The sequence below is a fragment of the Rhinatrema bivittatum genome, chromosome 12 (genome assembly GCF_901001135.1).
Source record: "Rhinatrema bivittatum chromosome 12, aRhiBiv1.1, whole genome shotgun sequence".
Lineage (NCBI taxonomy): Eukaryota > Metazoa > Chordata > Amphibia > Gymnophiona > Rhinatrematidae > Rhinatrema > Rhinatrema bivittatum.
In genome coordinates, this window is record NC_042626.1 from 60,759,095 (window position 1) to 60,783,119 (window position 24,025).

The following is a 24,025-nucleotide window of genomic DNA, read 5'->3' on the forward strand; positions in this document are numbered from 1 at the left end:
CCCCCTCAACCGTCTCTTCTCCAAGCTGAAAAGTCCTAACCTCTTTAGTCTTTCCTCATAGGGGAGCTGTTCCATTCCCCTTAGCATTTTGGTCACCCTTCTCTGTACCTTCTCAATCACAATTTCTATATTTTCCGTCGCCATTTCTGTATTACTTTTGGAATCCACCACTTTTGATGGGATACTTTTCCATTCTATTGTATTCAGAATGCTGTATGGTTCTTGCCATTTAATCAAAGAGAATTATTCGGAATTGTTTTCATATATATGACTTTTCAGAAATTCTGCAATACAGTAGTTAGATGTGTGATGCAGACTGGTTGAGAACCACTAGTCTATGGTAATGAAAAAAAATATTTGTGAGATTCTACATTATTGTCCATGTTCATCAACATTCAGTATCACTATTGAGAGAGGAATCCAGTCCCAATGCCCATGTTTATCATAATATATCACTATTATCAGCATGAATACTAGTGATGACTAGGAAGGACAGCACACTAGAGTTTCCTGCTCACTTTGCCTGGATTTTCTAAAAGGCCAAGGCAACTCTTGTAAGCAGTATGAGGGGGGTCTGTAACCTGTCTGATAGTGTGAACCTCATTTCCCCCTCCCTCCACACCTATCGGGGCTGGCAGTACTATGGCCAATTACCTCTATACCTATACAATCTGAGAGAGTTCAGAAAAGACCACGTGTTTTATCCACAGAATCAGACTTTTATTTGTCAGACTTTGCAGAGTTAGCAGTTAGAAGAAAATAAACAGTACATGTCTCAAAAATTCTTGCTCTTAACTTAGGCTTATATCATTAATGGATTGAAACATACCAGAAACCTTAACCTGTTTAGAGTATTAAAGGTAACTGGTTGGCTGGCCCCCCCCCCCCCCCCTCTTTGGGAGATTACCTTCTGTTTACATCTGTAGCGGTATCTGGCTGGTGATCTCAGAGACAGTCTCAAGGGAAAGAGCTTGATTCCTTGGTCCTTGTATTGGCTAGGCTGAGTAGGCGTGTCTCAGTCTTGGGGCAGTCTCTGACTTCATGACGGGCAGATTTTTCCTCTCTGCAGTCTCCCTGGACACCCCCGATCATCTTCTTTGGCACAGGGAAGGGCATTGTCATCAGGTGCTAATAGTCTTCCTTTTGCCAGTCCTCCTGTGCTGGCAAGGCAGTGATTCGAGCAATCTGGAACAGATGGGAATCTTATTTGCAGACGTTTCTGGCATTTTCAGAGGTTTGTATTTTTCTTGTTTGCTTTCCCTCTGTTTCTCTTCTCTGCTGCTTATAACAGGGGAGAATATGCAAAAAGCTCATGCATAGTCAAGCAGCAGGCGGAGGGTGTGGTCTCTTCATTTCCGATCGCTGACCTCCCCCTTTTCCATGGAGGAGAGTCACTGCTCCTGCTAGTGGCCCTCAGTTTAGGGTCTGGTCCAGTCCCCTCTTGACCAGCACTGCCTTGCCAGTGATTTTCTTCTTTTTCAGATTGTTGCCCCCTCTCTCCCATCAGGGTTAGGGGGTGGTCACTACTCCTGTCTGAACTGTCCTTGGCTAGGCTGTTTTTCTGCTCTGGGTAGATAAGTTGTTTTCAGAGTTTATCCTTGAGCCTCCTTCTTGGATTAGTTATTTCTTGTTTCCAGGTAGGCTTGAGTTGTTTCTTGGGGCAGCTTATTTCACTATTATTTGTAGGAAGAAGCGTATAGCCCTTAAATCAAACAAGCTGGGTAGCTTTATTGTCCTGGTAAAAGTTCCTTATCTTGTTTTTCTCTACTGTCTCAGTGTTCCTTAGCTGAAACATACATGTTAGTGTTCATAGAAGTTAGAATTCATATTTTGTTGCATACAGTGGTAGAACTGGTATCTATCTTACACGCCTTCAAACTGGGCAACCAATCCTATCTAAAACATTGGCATTCTATGATTATAACAGTAGTCATAGCAATGCGGGTATTCTTAGCAGCGGATTTCAATGTTTGATACTTTATTCACTTAGAAATTGATGTGTATTGATTTCTTTATTAGCATCTGTAGTGATACAGATATACCATTAGAGAGAGAGAGAGACTTGTTCTTGGATCTGATGGTCTTAGTGTGTATTATTGACTTGAAAATCAATTATGGACACTACTGTGCAATTCTGAACATATTCATATTGATATAAGGATTTAAAAATTCTTCCGGGATTTTTAAACAAGAAAATGCACTATTCCCCAATAATATTTTTTGGGGGTAGGAGGGGTTGGTGAACATACATATGGTGCATGCACTCTTTCCATGGCAAGTGAACAGCCCACCTAGGTGCAGTCCTCTTTTTTTTTTTTTTTTTTTTTCCTTCTCCCGTCCTTTCCTTGTCAGCTCCCACTTTTCTCCTCTTTCTCGCTCTTCTCTTCTACACCATTCCCCTCCTCTCACTCTCATTCCCTCTCAACACCCTCAGCCCTCTTACATTCATACTTGCCTCTTCTCACCTTGGCCCTCTCATTCTGCTCCTTTCTGCCATCTCCTCCATCTCTCTCACTTTTCTCCTTTTCCACCCTTCTTCAGCCTTCTCATTCATTTCTCTGGCTCTCACTTTCGTCTTTTTCTTTCGTACCCCCAGCTCACTCACTCTCCACCACTCTCACTCTCCACCACTCTCTTCCCATGTGCCTCTCACTCTGCTCTGTCCCCTCCACCAAGCCCTCTTACTTTTCACTAGGGCTTAATTTGGAGCAAAAAATGAAGTAGAGCTGTGGCTTGGAGGAGGGGCTCATGGTGAAGCAGGGCCAGTGTGGGTGTGATCTTCCCCCACCCCTCAAACACATACATACATTTCATATAGAACGTAAGATTTGCCATATTGGGTTAGACCAAGCCAAAGAACATAAGAAATTGCCATACTGGATCAGATCAAGGGTCCATCAAGACCAGAATCCTGTTTCCAACAGTGGCCAATCCAGGCTACAAGTACCTGGCAAGTACCCAAAAACTAAGTATAGTCCACGCTACTGATGCTAGTAATGGCAATGGCCATTCCCTAAATCAACTTGATTAATAGCAGGTAATGGACTTCTCCTCCAAGAACTTATCCAAACCTTTTTTAAACCCAGCTACACTAACTGCACTAACCACATCCCTTGGCAACAAATTCCAGACTTTAATTGTGCGTTGAGTGAAAAATAATTTTCTCCGATTAGTTTTAAATGTGCTACATACTAACTTCATGGAGTGCCTCCTAGTCCTTCTATTATCCAAAAGAGTAAATAACCGATTCACATTTACCTGTTCTAGACCTCTCATGATTTTAAAGACCTCTATCATATCCCACCTCAGCCATCTCTTCTCCAAGCTGAACAGCCCTAACCTCTTTTGTCTTTTCTCATAGGGGAGCTGTTCCATCCCCTTTATCATTTAGGTCGCCCTTCTCTGTACCTTCTCCTTCGCAACTAAATCTTTCTTGAGATGCGATGACCAGAATTGTACACAATATTCAAGGAGGGGTCTCACCATGGATTGATACAGAGGCATTATGGCATCCTCCGTTTTATTCACCATTCCCTTCCTAACATTCTGTTTGCTTTTTTGACTGCTGCAGCACACTGAGCCGATGATTTCAATGTATTATCCATTATGATGCCTAGACCTCTTTCCTGGGTGGTAACTCCTAATAAGGAACTTAACTAAAGCATGGGTTATTTTTCCCTATATGCATCACCTTGCACTTACCCACATTAAATTTCATCTGCCATTTGGATGCCCAATTTTCTAGTCTAGTATCCTGTTTCCAACAGTGGCCAATCCAGGTCATAGGTACCTGGCTAGATCCCAGAAGGTTGATAGATTCCATGTTTCTCCCAGGACAAGCAGGATGGTAGTCCTCACATGTGGGTGACGTCACTGGACGGACCCCTATCACGGAAAACTTTTCTGTCAAAGTTTCTAGAACTTTTGACTGGCACACTGAGCATGCCCAGCATGCCATGATCCCTGCAGCCACAGGGGTCTCCCTTCAGTCTCTTTTTTTTTTTTTCTCCGTGCTGCAGTTTGCCTCGCGGTTAGGAGCTCTGTGAGAATTCTCTCACATTTCCTCACAGAAAAATCTTAAAATTTATTTCAGAAAAAGATTCTCTCATAGGGGTCTCCCATTGGGATATTTTTTTTCCCCCATCGTTAGGTGAGTAAAAATCACTATTCCCGGTCGATTCCCGCTCTAACCTTTTTCGGTGTCCGCAGGCAGTCGATCGTTTTCGGGGCCTCAACCTCTGCCATTATGGCAACAGGTTTCAGAAAATGTCCGGAGTGCCCCCGAACCATGCACCGACCCGCACGATGTCTGTGTGCTGTGCCTCGGCTCATCATACGACGTGTCTGACTGCCCAAGTTATGCCCAGATGACTCCGAAGGGTAGGTGGGCTTGCCTCGACAAGATAGACTATTCAAAATCAAGTTGACTCCATCGATGTCCACCCAATCGTCACCGGCAGGAGTATTGAAAAATTAGTTATCAAACCTCGCCGGGAACACCAAGGCAGTGGTGACTGTCCGCTACCGACTCCTTCTAAGGCATCTACATCTACCTCGTTGCTGTGGAAAGACCGGACTGAGCACCGAGGGAAGCACCAGCACCGACATGAGTTGACGCCTGGTGTTGGCACCGACACCACATCGGCCTCTGTGGCTATTGAGCTGATTGCGAAGAGGACACGGGTAGAGGAGCCTTCAACTCCCCCTCTACCCGAAAAACCAAGGCGATCCCCACTGATATCAGTGCCGGGTACTGAGCCCCCCCCCACAAGTTCCTGTGGAGGTGCCAGTAATGCCTACCCTGCCACACCCTGTAGCTGCGATATCTATGCCAGATGTCAGAGAGGAACTGGACGGTTTCATCCGCCAGGTAGTGCTCGATGCTCTCCGAGACTTACAACCATCGATGCCGGCCCCCATACTGGCACCGACACCGGAGCCATCGATATTTGCACTGTTGGTAACCAGGTGGATACACTCATCGGTGCCCTTCCAACACAACCCGTGCCACCGATGCCAAAGCAATCGGCAAAACCTCTGAAATCCCCCAATTCCCATTCCAGGGTCCTCAGATGACAAAGGCACGGATTCCAGTCCTCTGTCACCGATGCCTGACCCGATGCCTGGTCCATCAGGGCTCTCGGGACCGAGACGCCCTCGTTTTTCATCAGTGCCACCGTGTATTCCATCAAGGCCATCATAGGATCCATCGGTGCCAACCCATCCTCCTCTACCAGTCTTCCCTCCTTCAGGATCTCGACAGAGGACCTTTTCTGATACATGGGAAGATGTGACATCGACACATCCACAGAGGATATCTTATTAGAAACATCTCCAGAGGAAAGGAGAAAATCTTCCCCAGAAGATCTCTCCTTTGCCAGTTTTGTTAGAGAAATGTCATAGACAATTCCCTTTGAACTTATTACAGAGGAGGACACACACCACAAAACAATTAGAGGTTCTCCAATTTGTGGATGCACCGAAACAAGTAATGGCTATCCCAGTAAACGAAGTGCTAGTAAATCTGCAACATCATCTCTGGGAGCATCCTTTTGCTGTGCAGCCTATGAATAAGAGGACAGATGCCACTTATCTCATCCAGCATATTTCTGGATTCCAAAAACCACAACTGCCCCATCAGTCGGTGGTAGTTGAATCTGCACAGAATATTGCGACCACACTCTTCAATACCTCCTGACAAGGACCAAAAATTCCTTGACATCTTGGGTCACAAGAGGTTTCAAGGTTCTATGCTCGTGTCACGCATTGCTGCATACCAACTTTACATGACACAGTATCAAAGGAATCTCTGGAAGTAGGTTCAAGGAATAACTGACTCTCTTTCCCAACAGCAGCAAGATAGTCTCAACGCCATACTATATAAAGGCCTTAAGGCTGGTAAACATGAGGTTCATGCTGCGTACGACTCCTTTGAAACAGCTTCTCGCATGCCAGCGACAAGAATCAGTGCCAGGAGGGGGAGACCTGGCTAAAATCCTCTGATCTGAGACCTGATGTCCAAGGCAAACTTGCCAATTTACCATGTACCAGTGAAAACCTATTTGGCGACAAGATAAGACGTAGTGGCTCCATTAAAAGACCACAATGAGACCCTGCGGCAATTATCAACAGTGACTACCAAGGCCCCTTCTTCTGTAAGAAGATCCACTAGAAGGGACCCTAGAAAACAATTTTATCGCCCATGTAGATAATACCCACCTGCATCTCGCGTGAGGCCTACTCTGCTGTCTCAGAGAACAAATCCTTGACAGCCCAAGACATCCAGGCCTCAGCCACCACCACAAACGTACCCAGAGAACAGCAGTCACTCCACAAATCTAAAACCAGATTTGCCAGTAGGAGGTCGAATTCACCACTTCATAACCAACTGGCTCAACATTACTACAGACCAATGGGTTATATCCATCATAACCCAGGGATACCATCTAAACATAGAAATGACGGCAGAAGAAGACCAAACGGCCCATCCAGTCTGCCCAGCAAGCGTCACACTTTTTTTTTCTTCTCATACTTATCTGTTTCTCTTGGCTCTTAGTAACCTTTTGGTTCTATTTCCCTTCCACCCACACCATTAATGTAGAGAGCAGTATTGGAACTGCATCTAAGTGAAATATCTAGCTTAATTAGTTAGGGGTAGTAACCGCCGCAATAAGCAAGCTACACCCATGCTTATTTGTTTACGCAGACTATGTAATTCAGTCCTTGTTGGTTGTTCCCTGTATATAGATCCACTTTTCTTCATTCCCCTGCCGTTGAATCAGAGAGCTATGCTGGATATGCGTGAAGTATCGGTCTTTCTCCCCTGCCGTTGAAGCAGAGAGCTATGCTGGATATGTATTGAAAGTGAAGTATCGGTCTTTCTCTATGGCCAGGCTGGCCATGAGACTAACTCAATGGACTTTGAAAACTCAGTGGCTTGGAGCCACTCAACCGCTCTCATCCCAGGTCTAAGTAACCCACCAGTTGCATTTATCGCTTCTCTGGTGGACGAACAAAGACAACTTGCTAACAGGGCTGCCTTTTCAGCAACCACTTCGACAGATAACTTTGACCACAGATGCATCTACCTTGGGTTGGGGAGCTCATGTGAACAATCTGCAGACTAAAGGTACTTGGACACAACTCGAAGCAACGTTTCAGATCAGTTTCCTAGAGCTTCGAGCTATACGTTATGCTCTCTATGCGTTCAAGGACTGCCTTTCACACAAGACTGTTCTTATACAAACAGACAACACAGTTGCAGTGTGGTACTTGAACAAGTAGGGCTTTACAGGCTCTTATCTCCTCTGCCAAAAAGCTGCGCAGATCTGGGACTGGGCCCTTGCACACTTCATTCATTCATTCATTCATTCATTTATTCATTTATTTATTGACTTTTCTTTGCCGACATTCGTGAGGCACATCATGCCGGCTTACATTGAACTGAAAGGAGGAAAATACAATGAACAGAATAACATGTCATAGCTAACTGCAAATGGTGTAATATATAAGCATGGTAAAAACATTCTGAGATTATATATAATAACATAAAAGAACTAAATAGCTATGGAGGAAAAAGTTAGAAAGAAAGAGAAACTTTGTACAAACTAAGAAAACTTTATCTTTAACAATGAGAAAGTGGTATAGGGGTTATGAAGTGCAGCAAAGTTCCAGGGGGGGATGGTAGGGGCACAGATGGAAAAGGAGAAGAGCAAGGGGGGGGAGGGCAGGTAGTGGAGATTCTTAGAAAGGTCCATTTAGGAGAAGTCTACGTATTGGATATGTGGCCAGTCATTGAGTTGGGACCTAAATGTAATACTTACAAGGCTCATGCGCTCCCTGTTTGAGCATTTGCACTCCTGTGATGTTAAATTTCTTACATGGAAAGTCCTCTTCCTAGTAGCCATTACATCTGCTCAAAGGGTTAAGTGAGTTACTCACCCTATCCAAGGTTCCTACATGACCAAGTGGTCTTCCATACTCACTCTAAATTCCTTCCCAATGTGGTTACTGACTTCCACTTGAATCAGTCTATAGTCTTGTCCACATTTTTCCCAAGGCCTCACTCCCACCAGGGCGAGAGGGTTTTACACACCTTGGACTGTAAACGTGCAACTTGCATTTTACCTAAACCGCACTACACTCCATAGGAATTCCACCCAACACTTTGTTTCTTTCAATAAAAACAAACCGGGAATTGCAGTGGGCAAACAAACTCTCTCCAATTGGCTAGCAGACTGTATTGAATTCTGCTATGACAAGGCAGGCCTTCCTCTCCAGTACCGATTTCTGAGATTTGTAAAGCTGCAACATGGAGCTCTCTTCACACATTTGCAGCACATTATTGCTTAGACAAGGAAGGACATCAAGACTCTTCCTTTGGCCAATCCGTCTTGAAGAACTTATTTCCAGTATAATACCAACTCCTTCCACAACCATTTGCTGTGATTTTCTGGCTGCCTCATTTTTCCCAACAGTACACCAGTTGTTGTGCCTGTTGCACAAGTTGTATGCTGTTGGTCCAAACAAATATGAGTCAGCCTGTAGCTTGCTAATCACCCACATGTGAGGACTACCATCCTGCTTGTCCTGGGAGAAAGCAGAGTTGCTTACCTGTAACAGGTGTTCTCCCAGGACAGCAGGATGTAGTCCTCACAAAACCCACTCGCCACCCCACGGAGTTGGGTACGAAACGTTTTATTATTTTATTTTTCGCTCGCACCTTTTGCTACAAACAAGACTGAAGGGAGACCCCTGTGGCTGCAGGGATCATGGCATGCTGGGCATGCTCAGTGTGCCAGTCAAAAGTTCTAGTAACTTTGACAGAAAAGTTTTCTGTGATAGGGCTCCATCCAGTGACATCACCCACATGTGAGGACTACATCCTGCTGTCCTGAGAGAACACCTGTTACAGGTAAGCAACTCTGCTTGCTTATCCCAGGAATAAGGAGTGGATTTCCCCCAAGACCACCTTAATGATTTAGGGACTTTTCTTCCAGGAACTTGGCCAAACCTTTTTATTTTTTCACATAGGTGAACACGCTCTTCCTCTTCATTCCAGTGATCCCTCCGTCCCCAGCCCCCACCAGTGCTTAATCCCCAACCATCCTTTGCCCACCATTGCTTACTTCGCTCACTGGATTAGGGAGCAGAATGGCTGTTCTCTGTTCTTGACTGTCCCAGGCTCACCCCTTCTTCTCCTCTTCCCTGCAGGCTGCCTGAAGAGGATGACTGTTGCAGAACACTCCCGCTGTTCTTCCTCTTAAATCTGAAAAGAAGTGGGGAACTCTGTTCCACGCGTTTCCCCTACAAATTAAGCCCTGCTATTCACCTCTACTCCTCTTCCTAACTGCTTTGCTCTAGGCCAAAGACATCGGCTTGCCAGCTGGCATACATTTGCCTAGGGATTTTTGAAACACTCCTTATAGTGATATTCTTATTTCATGATACTGTCTCACTCTTGATTATATTACAATAATGGTGTCTGCCAACCTTGACACAATTGCATCAATAGCTTTTGCTTGCTGACCTGGCTTAACGAGTGAAAGGACTGATATGCACATCTGGGGCCATTCAAATTCTCCAGTCTTGACAGTGAAGGAGAGCTTTATGCCCTTGCCTTCCTTGGTTAACAAGGTAGCTACTAGCTGTATCCATGAAAAATGAGTCTACTAATGTGGAATTCGAAAAATTGACAAAAACTGCATTAAAGTAGCTGTATGTAATATGAGCAAGAGCCAGCAAATTCATTTATGACCACCTTGGCATCCTCCACACCATTTGACACTGTCATCACCTTGTAAAAGTTTTTTTTTCCTATGTCATCCGTTTTAGTTGTTATAAATACAGAAGTGTAGAATTTTCTCCATTTTGATATTTCATAAATATAGTATTTCAAAGGATTTCAGAACCCTCCAGGGGGGAGGTGCAGAGGTGAAGCAGAAGAGCCACAGGGAGATAAAGGAAAAGGAAAGGGCATAACAGGCTTGGAAGAGGGAGAGACAAGGCAAATGAGGCAATAAAAAAACATGCATGGTAAAGGAGAATAAGGTTCAGTGAAGAAAAGCAAGTGTAGGGCTTGGGGGTTCTAGAATTCTGAATTATATTTCTAATTGAAAAATAATTTAATGAAATTTTCGATGTCACAAGAAAGCATTGCAAAAAGTTGCCGAGTGATAGAAATATGATGACAGACAAAGACCAAATGGTGCATCTAGTCTGCCCATCTGTCCAATTTATTTAGCTGTACAATTCCCATCACTCCCTCAGAGATCCCTCTGTATTTATCTCTATGCTTTCTTGAATTCAGAAATTGTCTCCACCACCTCCATTGGAGGCCATTCCATGTATCCACTTCCTTCTCTGTAAAGAAATATTTCCTAAAATTACTCCTGAGTCTACTCCCGAGTCTACTCCCTTTTACCGTCATCCCATGACCCCTCGTTCTAGAACTTCTCTTATCATATCTCCCCATCTCACCTTTTCTCTAGGATATACATGTTTAGATCTTTTGGTCTATCCCCATATGCTTTAGAATGAAAATCAGTGACCATTTTAGTAGCCACCCTCTAGACCAGTATTAATAGGTTTATATCCTTTTTGATGGTGTGGTCTCCAGAATTGTACACATTATTCTAAATGAGGTCTCACCAGGGTCAATATCATCTCCCTTTTTGTGCTAACCATTCCTTTCCCTATGAAGCCAAGCATCTTTTTGGCTTTCCTCATTGATTATCCACCTATTTTGCCACCATGAGATATCAGATACAATCATTCCCAGATCCCGCTCTTCTTTCATACCTAGAAGAATTTCACCTCTAATACTATACCTCTGCCTTGGGTTTTTGCATCCTAACGGGCTGATTCTGTAAAGTGCGCTCGGCCATGCGCACTGTTTAACACGGGTTTGGCCACATGTTTTCGGGCGTCTATTACCCCTTATACTGAAAGGGTTTAGCACCTTGAAAATGCACGGCCAAACCCCCTGAAAACTAATAGCACTCATCACATGCAAATGCATGTTGATGAGGCTATTCAGTCACCTAGGATTCAGAAAGTAAAATGTGCGGCCAAGGGCAGGCATTAATTTATGAGCAGCCTGGAAAAGTGTACAGAAAAGCAGTAAATATTGCTTTTCTGTATATCCTCCAACTTAATATCCTAGCGATATTAAGTTGGAGGAACCAAAAATGTAAAAAAAAAAAAAAAAATTTATTAAAAAAAAAAATATGCTGGCTGGTCTGGTTAGGAGAACAGACGCTCAATTTTACCTGCATCTGTTTTCCTAACTGATCGCTGTCAGCGGGTTCGGAAAACTGTTGCTCGTATAATTGAGCATCTGTTTCCTGAATCCGCTGACAGAGCCACCTCTCCTGGGCCAAGGAGGCGCTAGGGGCGCGTAATTGTCCTTAGCGCCTCCTTTTAGAGCGACCCCCTCATTTAAATATAGGATTGCGCGCCCAGCAGAGGTGGATGGGCTAGCTCACCATGGAGCACCCGTTCTCCCACGATCTTTTCTGTATCGAGCTTTAATGCATTATGCTGCATTTTTTAGCATTAAATCTTAGCTGCCAGTGTAGACATTCCTTGAGCATTGATAGATCCTGCCTCAAGTTTTCTACACCTTCCTTGCTGTTTACCCTTTTGCAGACTTTAGTATTATCAGGAAAAAGGCAAACCTTTCCCGACAATCCTTCCCTTAGGTTGCTCATGAAAATGTTGAAAAGAAATGGTCCCTGGACTGATCCCAGTTCACAGCTTAGACTAAGAATTTCTTGATTTTTGTTTATTAGGATTACAGTCTTACTGTAATGCCTTTTTTGTAAAGAATTGTGCTGTAGGCCTATATGTCCTCAGGGTTAACACAATATTTATGCTTGCACCACTTAAACTGCAGTTGCTTGCAACTGTAACATCCAGCAGCTGGTTAGATGATCAATGATGTAGGCTAGGAATATGTTGAGAGTTGTAGGAGTTCTTGGAAATTAACGTTTTTTTTTTCTTGAACAAGTTGATATTTTTGAAGATTGGAAAGTTGCCGCTCTTTGTCTTTTTGAGGCTACTTCATGTGGATGTTGAACATCCAAGTCACATCTTGTTTCTCTGCTCTGCAGATTAAAGTGGTGAAATTCTCCTACATGTGGACCATAAACAACTTTAGCTTCTGTCGAGAAGAAATGGGTGAAGTGATCAAGAGTTCTACCTTCTCCTCTGGCGCCAACGATAAACTCAAATGGTAAAAATTATACTGTGGGGTATTGATGTGGGGAGATAGTTTTAGATATAAAGAGAATCATCATAGGCATACAAGAGCAGAGAACTAGAACCTTTTCAGCACATGAGAGGAGATGTGGAATCCCCAGAAATTTACTGCACTGAGATATTTACTGGACTGAGGATATATATCTCAAGGATGTATTACACAGGTGGCTGAAGCAAGGAAGGGGAAAATGTGGGGATCACCTAGTCATATGTATAGCATATGTGGACCAGGGGGGTTAGCTCTGAGGATATACAGTATCTGTAAACAGGGGAAGAGCTAATCACCAGAGATGTCTTGTTCTAATCTGCTTCAAGCCATTTTGGTGATAGAGGTGGAATATAAATACATTTCTCTGTCGTCAAGCAGGGCTGAATTAGTCATGACAGTGGGCATTTCGTCTAACAATGCCAAGCAGACTCATCTCTCTAGCTCAATTAGTTTTACTGCTGAGCATTCAGAGGAATTCCTACATGGTTCCTCCTGAGCCTTTCAGTCTTTTTTTTTCTCCAAGTTTCTCTTCTCTCTTACTTTTTGTCTCAGCCTTTATAGCTTAGCTTCACTGTTGTTTGTTTTTTGTCTTGTTGCCTCTGAAGCTCCTAAAACAGCTAAAAAAAAAAAAAAGTTTGATACAGGAGGTATCTGGTTCACTTCAAGCATTGTGTCTGTGGCCACAGGATGTCCATCGCTGATGGCCATGTCATCTGCTACAAGTGTTTGAGGCCAGACCATGATTCTGCAAATTGCTATAATTGAGGTCAGATATCAACCAGAAACTAGAGGAATTGGATGTGGAAAATGGTGGCGCTCTACAGTGGAGAGGTGGAGCCTCCTTGGACTCCCTCAATGCCAAGTCGAGCAGCAGCTCCTTGAGCAAGGCTTCCTGCACTATGACACTGGATTCCAGATCCACCATAGTTTCAAGATCAAGAAAGGCCTAGAAGCATCAGGTACCTGAGCTGGTGCACTCTTTGATGCACTCCCAAGCCTCATCCCCTTTGAGGGTTGTTGACAAAGAATGCTGGTTGGCACCATTGGTGCAGAAGCTCTCGATGCCATGGATGCAAAAGTCTGCAGTCAGTGCCATTGAAGCCGGTGGTATTTATAGCATCTTCTGACTCAAAAGGTGCCTTTATTTTTCCAATGTGATCTACAATGGCAGGAAGAGGAAAGGGAGTTCATTGCCTCACCTGCAGCATCCCTGCCAGTTCGAGGGCCAATGGACAGCCTTGTCCAGTGCCTGGTAAATCTGTCCAGTGGATGTCACATAGACCTCCCTGAATCCCAGTGTCAGGACTTCTCCTCCCTCTGCTGTGCACTGGGCGTTTTGATGTGGCTTCCCCTTGGGAGATGTTGAGAGCTTCCATTCATGAGCACCAAGCAGTGATGCAAGGGTCCGGTGGCTGAAAGTTCTTGGATTTGAACACTGTTGATGATGAGTGGGAAGTTGCTTTGATGCAGAGGTAGAAGAAGAGCAGACAACTGAATAAGAGACCCAATTTGCTAGATTGGGTGTCTGAGAGTTTTGAAGGTTTTGCCTCTCTCAAGAGGAATCCTTAACACAATGGAACAAGGTGGTTAATGGCATCAAGATTAATTACCAAAGTGTAACCCCAAGATACAATGGAGTTTCCAATGCCGAAGGCAGTGTGCTGCCCCATTCCCCCTGCCCCCATGATCTGGGGGGGGAGTTAGGGGGGGCTTTCTTTCTCTGCTCCTACCATTGTTGCTCTCCATGATATATGGAAGGTGGTCACTGAAACCAAGAGCATGCTCGTTCAGTTTCTCACCTATGTATTTTTCTCTAAGGGAACATCATCTAAGTTGGCTGAAATTTGAACAGAGGATGGGTAAGATGGAGGGTCAGGCCTCTGCTATGGGCAGCCAAGTTACCACATTACAATCTTTGGCAGCTGCCAAAGTTAGTTAGCCTGTTTTTCCATAACAAATTGGAGTCTTTGGAGAACATAGCCCGATAAAGAAATCTTTGATTGCTCAATTTTCCTCATCACAGGAGCTGTTTAAGAAATATGTTAGAGATGTGTTGAAGATTTTTCAAGAAAAGAATGTCTGTCAGCGATAGAACATGAGATCAATACTGTAGATACAATTGCTGCAACCAATAATAGTATTGTTTTGACTGCCTTCCTATAATCATCTCAGGATAATATCTCAACAAGGGCCGCACTAATCATTACTTTGGTCTAACAGCTGATAAGGACTTCGTTCTTAAGCAATATTTTACATTTAAGAATGATTTATTTTGTTGGCAGAAAATTCAAATTTTTCTGGTATGACTCAGAAGAAAATCTTTCTTCCATTTGTGACAGTGGTTTATTGCATTGGGAGCTTCTGTTTTTTTGTTTTGAAGTCCATGTAAGTGTATTTTCATATCAGGGGAATAAGTTAATTTTTTCTGATTCTTTAAATTTAGAAAGGTTTATATTGGATAAGACTGTGGTAAGTTAAACTTTTCTTGCTTTGTTGATACCTAAAAGATAGAGTTCAGTTAGGAAATAAAGGCTTAGCTAGGAATAAATTTACTTTTCCTTGAATTTTTATTTTATTGTCTCCGTGTTTCTTCCACCACTTATGATGTGGACTTATGCATTTTAGGTATGTATTAATTTGTTCTTTTTCCTTTTTTTATTCTATAAAAATTCTATCAGAATGCATGAACACCTATTATTTATTTCATTAGTAAGGATTTAAATGCAAATAAAGTTTAAATAAAGTGCCTTTATCGCCATCTCACCTATCCAGACACTAGACCCACCAGGCCCTGTCCATGTCATCTGCTCAGAGCACCCAGCTGGGATTCCTCCCTCGGCATCTGGAGACACCAGATACTGTCTGCTCCATCGCATCCTTGGTCTCCATGAGACCCAGGAGGAGGTTGCTACTTGGATTCCAAGCTTCTCAAGATGACCACTTTCTCTTGGTCTGAGAAGAAATCTTTTTTTCCAACTCCTGCCCAAAGGACACAATAGTCTGTGGAACATATTACAGAACTGGTGAAGACTTTCTTTACCTCTTGGTGATCAGGGACAAGGAGGGAAGCCTTCAAATTCTTGTGTCCAGAATGGGGGATCTAGTTCCATAAGGAGTCCCTTCCACACTGGGGCATCCTATCAGAAATGGCAGCTGTGGAAGTTATTTTTTATTATTTTTAAAATATTTATGATTCGCTTATCTATCAGCCTAAGCGAGTTAGTCCACCTCCATCGGGCAAACCATCCCTCTCTATGGAAGAAGCTAGCCGGCATTCAGAGGATGAAGCATGGGGCATGGTAAGATTCTGAATTCCCCTGGGAGATCCTCCTTTGATGAAAGAGGTTCCTGCTCAGATAGCTATCTTTATCATTAGATTAGTCTTCCTCCTCTGTTAAGTTTGGAGGAAGGGTGTACAGAGACCCTCTTGGATTTGCTAGAAAATCTCTATTACAGATTTCTGGAAATGTTGGGGAAGGCCATTGGAATTAAATCCAGAGAGACAAAGATCCACGCACGGAAGCTAGCAGCAATCCATCAAATTCTTCAGGACCCTGTAACTGAGAATATGGGGCAATTTAGTTTTCTGTCCAAGTATTAGCAATACCCTCTTGCTTCCCTGGAGAGTTGATTACCTAGGTAAAGCTAAGCTCTACAATGGACTGAGGGGCTCATGCAGTGTGCGTTTGGGACCTCTGTGCATGCTCAGTAGTAAATCTTTACTGAACTAGAGAAATGGGTCCGTTCGGTACTGTTGGATGACATCACCCAAATGTCATAGCTAATTCATCTGCTGTCCACGGAGAATCCTATTTACGATATACAAACTTGCTATAGAAATAAGGTGTGTTGTGTGTGTGTGTGTGTGGGGGGGGTGTTATCCCTAGGGATAGACAGTACATGTTGAGGGTAGAAAGATTAATTGTGTAGTGTAGGTTGTGGTTTGGAAGGAGTTGAAATCTTCTTGTTTGTATTGAACATTTGTATAGCACAGACTGGGGGAGGAAGGATAAAATCCTCTGTGTAGTACAGCATAGATTAGGGGAGAGGAAAGAGTGGTGCAATCCAGATTTACAGACTGGGGGGGGGGGGGAGTGCTTTGAGGTTTAAATGACATAAAAACAATACAATTATATTTTCATTTCTAAATTGCTTTAGAACTGTCTTATTGTGCTTTCTTTGGACGATTCTTTCTAAGTCAGATAATGGATTCCTAATGTAAACAGAATGTGAAAGAGCAGAATTACTAACAATCTGGTGCTCTCATCATGATTCCCTTAATTTTCAATCTCATGATCTGTCTATTTTAGTATTTTTAAAGTATACACAGCATGTAATAGTACTCATCCCATAACAATTAAACGATTCACTATGGCATTATATTTTAAGATATTTAAGCTATTTCTCTGAAATTTCCATAACTCCTGAGATCAGCTACAGTAGAATCAGAAATGACTTTACACCTGTCTTGTTTGCTACCCTTAGTAACGTATTAACAAAGTATTGACGGCGGAAAAAGACTAAATGGTCCATCCAGTCTGCCCAGCAAGTTTCTTATGGTGATAACTGCTGCTCCTTGCAGGTTACCCCCTATGTTTCTATTAAAGGAAGTAACTGCCGCTCCATGCAAGTTACTCCCAAGCCTTATATTTATTTATTTTTTATATACTGACATTCGATCTGAGATATCGCATCAGTTTACATTATACATTAACAAACCGGCATTTTTACTGGGCGAGGAGTCTTCTTGAAAATTCAAACAGTGCTTTTTGATGTGCTTTGCTTTTGACCTTGGCTGTAGAATCAGTCTTGGCTTTTTCCCTTATGTCTGTGCATCAGTACCTCAGACTGTAAAAGTCGGGGCCCGAGTTGATTGTCCTCTGAATCCAATTTCCCCTTCCCCTCCCCCCCCCCCCACGCCATCAAATCAGAGAGTAGTTGTGTCTAAAACATTAAGGCTTATTGGTTAAGGGTAGTAATCCCCATATTTATTGTTAAGGGTATTAACTAGGGTTGTGAATCGTTTTTGAACGATTAAAATTATCGTCAGATAATTTTAAAATCGTTAGAGTGCATGATACAATACAAATGCCCCCGATTTATCGTCAGGGGCATTTGTTTTGGGGCATCAGCCCCTATTATTATAATAGGGGCTGATGAGTAAAGTGGCCGGCGCCATCTTTAAAGATGGCGCCGGCCATCCAGTGCTCCTACCATGTGACAGGGGCCGGCCAATGTCACGGATACCCTGTCACATGGTAAGGGCAAAGGGGCATCGGCACCATTTTTTTTTTTTTAGAACAGCTGATGCCACGAAATCTCCCCCCGAGGCCCCCCTGGATCTCTCCTCTCCCCGAGGCCCCCCTGGACCACCAGGTAATCTTAAAAGGTTTTGGGGGGGTCGGGAGGGGGGGGTCGATTTAAAGGGTCGGGTGGTTTGTTTTTTTTTAGCGGCGCGGGCCTCCCTAGCGATGTGAATTGGAATCGGAAACTATTCCAATTCACATATCTTAACTATCAGATTCCCCCCCTCCCCCAGCCGAATCTGATCGTTAAGACGATCTGGCACACGATTCACATCTCTAATAGTAACCACCACCGAACAGACTACCCTCCATGCACCCTTTTCTTCATTTTCATCCTTCAGCCTTTAGGTATCCACAATGTTTATCCCATGCCCCTTTGAATTCTTTTACTGTTTTTGTAATAGAAATCATGGGGAGATAACCTGTATGGAGCGGCAGTTACTACCCTAAACAACTTGTCAGGCAAACTGGATGGACCATTTAGTTTGCGGTCATATACAGTACTATGTAATTGTCAGCCTTGATTAGATAGTAAGTTCCAAGGAATAGTGACCATCCATTATGTTACATTTATATATATCTCCATACAGCACTGCATACATCTGGTATGTGTATACAAAACATTTGATTAGTCTGTGGTCATTATGATGTCACAAATTACATACTAAGGTGTGACCATCTGGATCCTATTCTATGTGAGGTAATTTGTGCCTCATTCCCAGGCATGACTGTTCCTAGGATTCAGAGGTACAGCTAAAGAGTTTCTCCAAGGACAAGCAGGATGCTAAGTAATCACAAGTGGATGGAGCATTCAGTGGAGCCTGATGTGGAGATTTTACCTAAAAGCTTCTAGAATAAGGGGAGGCAACTCTGGTCCTGGAATGCCACTAAGGGGCCTAATTTTCAGAACATCCACAAAAGGAACATAAGAAATTGCCATGCTGGGTCAGGTCAAGTGTCCATCAAATCCAGCATCCTGTTTTCAACAGAGGCCAAAACCAGGCCACAAGAACCTGCAATTACCCAAACACTAAGACGATCCCATGCTACTGATGCAATTAATAGCAGTGGCTATTCCCTAAGTAAACTTGATAAATAGCTGTTAGTGGACTTCTCCTCCAAGAACTTATCCAAACCTTTTTTGAACCCAGCTACACTAACTTCACTAACCACATCCTCTGGCAACACATTCCAGAGCTTAATTGTGCATTGAGTGAAAAATAATTTTCTCCAATTAGTTTAAATGTGCTGCTTGCTAACTTCATGGAGTGCCCCCTAGTCCTTCTATTATTCGAAAGAGTAAATAACCGATTCACATCTACTCGTTATGGATGACATATACAATGGAGACTGTATGCAAATATTCTTCATGCATATTCATTGTGGATATCCTGAAAACCAGACTATGGCACTTCAGGACTGGAGTTTGCTTCATTCTAAATGGTTTTAGCATGCTCACTGGGTATGTGCAGTCTGACCCATGTCACTTCTTCTTTAGTCTGTTTTTCCATAGAGGACCACAGTCACATCTTTTTCTCTCTCTCTCTCTCTCTCTTTTTTCTGGGCAAAAATTCCCAAAGTGCTTAAAAACCTGTTTTTAATGTCTTTCTGCTTCTCTCTGTTTCACTCTCACTAAGTAGGTTTTGCCATTCTTTTCCAAGTTTTCTTTGTTTTTTGGTGCTGGCTGCTGGGTGCATCAAGCAGCATCAGTTGGGATTATTTCCAGTCAAACCATTTTTTATTTCACCTTCTTAATTTTTTGGCCGATGACCTAAAAGAAGGTAGTGGTTTCGACAAGTACCCTGGGGAGAATGCATCATGGATCCGCATAATAGCAAATACATTACCTGAAATAGGACTGTGACATCCCACGGTGCTCCATGCTCAAAAAAATGACCACCTAGAGCAGTGGTTCCCAACCTTTTTTTGTGTCATGGCACCTACCCTATCTCTCATCATTCTCATTTCTTCCTCCTCCACCCCCAACCTGGCATAATCACCTTCCCTTCACTCTCCCCTCCTTTGCCCCTGCCCCCCCCCCTTGCATCCACCTTTTCTCCTCCCTCTTCCCTCTTCCTTCTCCCTTCACGCCACTGAAATCCTCACCTTCTCTCCACCCCCCTTGGCAACATTACCTTCTCTTCCCTCCCCCCCCCACCACCTCTATCACTTCCTCTCCCGTTCCTCTCCCCATCCCCCAGCATCATTACTTTCTCTTCCCTTTCTCTCTACCGCCTGGCATCAACATCTTTGCTACCTTTTTCTCTCCCTTCTACACCCTGCATCATCACCTTCTCTTCCCTTTTCTCTCCCCTCACCCCCTGGTAATATCACCTTCCTCTCCCTTCTCTGTTTCTTCACCCTGCTGGAATCATCACCATCACCTTTACCTCCCTGTTCTCTCCCTCCATCCTCATGGCACCATCACCTTCCTCTTCCTAGCCTCTCCCTCCACCCCCTGATATTCTCTGTCACCCTATCCTTCCAGCCATCCCCCGATTAAATAATCTCCATCAACCTCTTTCCTACTCTCTCACTCCACCCCTACCCTCTCCCCTCCTTGCATCAGTACTTTTTCCTTTCCTTCCTTTCCCTTCCCTTAACTCTGCCCCAACATCCCCAGCTTCCTAGCAAATTCAGCTGCCTCTTCCAGTATCACCTACCTGGTGCTGCTTTTTTCTTCTTTGCCTGTTTCCCCCCCTGTAATCGGAACTGCATGGGGCCAGCAGGATTTGTGAGACTACAGGGTCCCGCATGCCATTTCAGTTGCAGAGGAGAGCCAGCAGAGGGGAAAACAAAAGCAGATAAGTGCCACTCTCAGTTTCCCCCTGCAGGCCAGCTGTTGGGGAAAGAGAAACTGAAGTTTGCCACGACACACCAGAGATATAGCTATGGCACATTGGTTGGGAAATGCTGCCTTAGAGGACATCATTCTTAACTTGAGCTGATGGAGAAGCTCTTTAGGAGTGTTACGTCTAGCTTATTGGCATTGAGGAACTCAGGAGCTGCACCAGCTGCTGGTGGTATATCGACATCAGGGGACCATCGATCTCCCTCAACATCAAGCACTTGTAAGGACAGGGGGAGAGGCTACCATCCAGCTACTTTCACCTAACGAAAGTGCAGGGTTCTACTTCTTTGGTGCCAGTATCTGAGTTTGCCTGACATGTATCAGGTGAAGGCCTGATATATGTCAGGCATGATACTGTGAAAAGTGACATTCTGGCTGCTTCTGTGAATCCCCTGAAGAGGACAATTCAGTCACCATTCTCAGGTGTTACAAAACCTCCAAGGGTCCAGATGCCAGCCACCGATCTTCCTCAGGTGAACCAGGAAGATGTGGCTTCTCCTGCTTTCCAACCAGTATTGGTATCTTGAGAAGGACTAGACAGAAGGATGGTGGGCATTGATATCAATGGCATTGGTGTCTTTACAGACCTATGTTCATCCCTTGCTGGAGACTGAGTTCTGGTGGAGGGCCCTGATGCCAGTTTCCAGAGGGTCATCAGGTACTATTGCACCAAGGTGCAGAGATTCATCAGAGTTTAGACCCCAACAGGCAAGTGCAGTCCTCACTGTGCAGACCTTGTGGACTGAACCATCAACTTACCAGCCTGGCTCAGACTCAGAGTATTTCTGGGAATACAGATATGGATCTGGATGCTCTTTTGATCAGGAGGAGATAACAGGTCTCCCCTTGAGCCCTTCCTCTTTATAGTAAAGGAGAAGGTCTCCTCCAGATGACCTCTGCCAATTTTATTTTTTATTTTAGTTTCAGTTTACATATACAAGCATTAACTTGTTCAGCAATTATAATCAAAATAAGAAAATGTCAAAATCTTAATGTAACACAAGGAAAATGCCAATGAGTATATAATCTCAGGGAAAGGAAGGGGGAACCACAGTAGTACAGGGAGTATACTAAGAAGAAAACTACATCATAATAAGGCAGGTACAACATACCCAAAAAGTCCCAGTCTATATGTAAAAGGAGCCAGTCTCAATAGGCATGGATTTTTTTTTTGACAGTTCAGGAAATAGTGTAATTTAGAGGGCTCAAAAACATATTTAACATTAGCCAATACTAGCAAACATTTACAAGGCAAATAAAAAAAAAAACAGAAGCCACCAGCACCAACACCTCCTGATGCATTGCAAAAAAACATTTTCCTTTGGTCATGCATAAATCTCTACAGGTTTGGATAAATCCATATTTGGTAGCCTATAAATAAATCTTTAGCCTTTTGAAAGTACAACTGCAGGATAGAGTCCCAGTCTTGTGAAAAAACAAAGGTCACAACAATGTGGCCTTATGAGACTCATCCACCATTAAAGCTTCCAACACTTCAGTTAAATTTAAAGCACCATGAGACTGCTTCCTTTATTTCCCTCCCAAATGTATGTTCAACTCTCTACTCAACAGGAAGAAAAAAGCCTTGGAGATGGGAGATCTGAAGTACCTCATGCATATAGAAACCGATATCCAAACACTACTTAGCCGGATAAGTCGACTTATCTGGCTAAGTTGAGCTAATTCAGCTAAGTGGCTGTTGCTGAATATTCGGCTAAGTAGCTAGCCAGATAAGTTATGGGCAGATTGGGGCAGCACTACTTATCCACCTAGCTTAGCCGGATAAGAAGAGGTACTTGTACTTATCTAGTTAACTGGATAAGTTAGACCTGCCATAGAGCAGATCTAACTTAGCAGCTGGATATAACAGCATAGCCATTCTGTTGAATATCCCATGTAAGTTAGCTGGATAATTTTTTTTTTTTTTTCTGGCTAACTTACATAGATGTTTTGTTTTAAATATTGACCTCCTAGTTCCTAAACAGCTCCTTGGGTTGAACTAATGGCACTTTAGGAAAGTTCACAACTCGCAAGTTCAAGTGCCTCCCAGAATTTTCCAGATTTTCAGTTCTGCGGTGAACCACTAATTTATTCTGGGTAAGCACAAATTGAACCACTGACAGTTGTGAAGTTTTCTGTTCCAATACCTCTATTTTCTGTGGAATCCTGAGCTGCATCTGGTTATGTATATCAGTAAATATAGCCGTTAATAAGGAAACAGATTTCTCCAGTGTTGACAGAAATAACCAAATATTCTTCAAAGTTATGGGAGAGGCATTAGAGATATAAAGTTTAATCATCAAGGCAATAGAGTCAGTGGAAACTTTGGGAGAAGAGGCAAGAATGGGGACAATCTCCACTCCTTTTCTTTTCCCATCAACAAACATCCCAGGCTGTTCTAAAACACCTTCAGCTCCTGCCTCCACCATCTGTTGAATTTGATCCTCCTTTGGTGTATCGCTGCAGTACTGACACTAATACAACCTCTTCAACCTCGGCAATGTCATCCTGGATCGATCCCGGATTTGCTGTAATAAGAGTTCTTCTTGCAGCAAAGGGAGAAGGAGGAAGCGCCCTATCAAGGCTCAGCAAAGTATCTGCACTGACATCTAGCTGCCCAAATGCTTCCCCAGCTGCCGTGGTACCAGATCTCTGAGAATAAAGGGATCAACTGGAGGAGTTGAGAAATCAGCCATTGACCAGAGGGAATCACAGGGTATGTAGGGGAACGCTTTGGACCGTCTCTTTGCATTTAGGCTTAGTTCTCAACAGAAAAAACAAACCAAAGCATTGGAGCTCCTCCAAACACAACCTCTGCTCAAGGCATCTTCTTGGTTCCTCCATGGCATCTCTGCCAACTTTAAGAGAACAGTGGAGACCATTCCTTTTGATTTGCAGAAGGAATTGTACAGGGCCAGAATACTTGATATCTTCCTGTTCATGGATATCATGGCAATGTCTACCCAAGGGAATCCTTCTGTAAATACAGATGAGAATTTGGGAGAACCCCTTTCCTGTATCTCCAGAGAATAAGAAGGCAGATGCAATCATATTGGGTCTAGAAGGCTGCAAGCTATGAGAAGCAGCAGCTATCTCATTAATTAGTTGTTGTGGTCGAATCCACTCTTTAAAAGGCCAAGAGGTCTAGGACCCACTCTTCCATGCCACTGGGGAGGGATTTTTGTACCCTTGACTTTATTGGGAGGAATGTTTACCAGGGAGATATGCTTAATGCCTACATAGCTTCTCACTTTCTCATTATGAGCCAATATATGTGAAACATTATGAAGGATAGGAAAGTTTTGTCAAAGCAGCTTCTTTGGGAGTGACGTGATGCCTTGGAGTTAGTAGTGGAAAACACGTGGTCTTGTCGACCTTTGATGTTTTTGAGACTATCTGCAGTGGATATTGGCTCCCGCAGACTTGCATGGCTGAGGATCTTGGACCTACTGCAGAATATCCAGGACAGGCTCGCTGCCATGCCTTGCAATGGGGAGAAGCTCTTTGGAGATGAGTTCAAGGAAGCCGTGGCTCAAATGGACTACTGTGCTATGCTTCAGACCCTCTGCACTGCCACTCCAGACCCACCTTCTTCATCCAAGAGGTATTTGATGGGGT

At 43.6% G+C, this 24,025-nt stretch overlaps 1 protein-coding gene across 10 annotated transcripts in view; it reads left to right on the top strand.

Moving 5' to 3' along the window:
* SPOP (speckle type BTB/POZ protein) overlaps positions 1-24,025 on the top strand; it is a 190,884-nt gene that overhangs the window by 83,226 nt on the left and 83,633 nt on the right. For all 10 annotated transcript variants that reach the window (XM_029573351.1, XM_029573353.1, XM_029573349.1 and 7 more), the window contains one exon: positions 12,114-12,235. In XM_029573351.1, the coding sequence (XP_029429211.1) occupies positions 12,114-12,235 (122 nt within the window). The remainder of the gene's footprint in view (positions 1-12,113; positions 12,236-24,025) is intronic.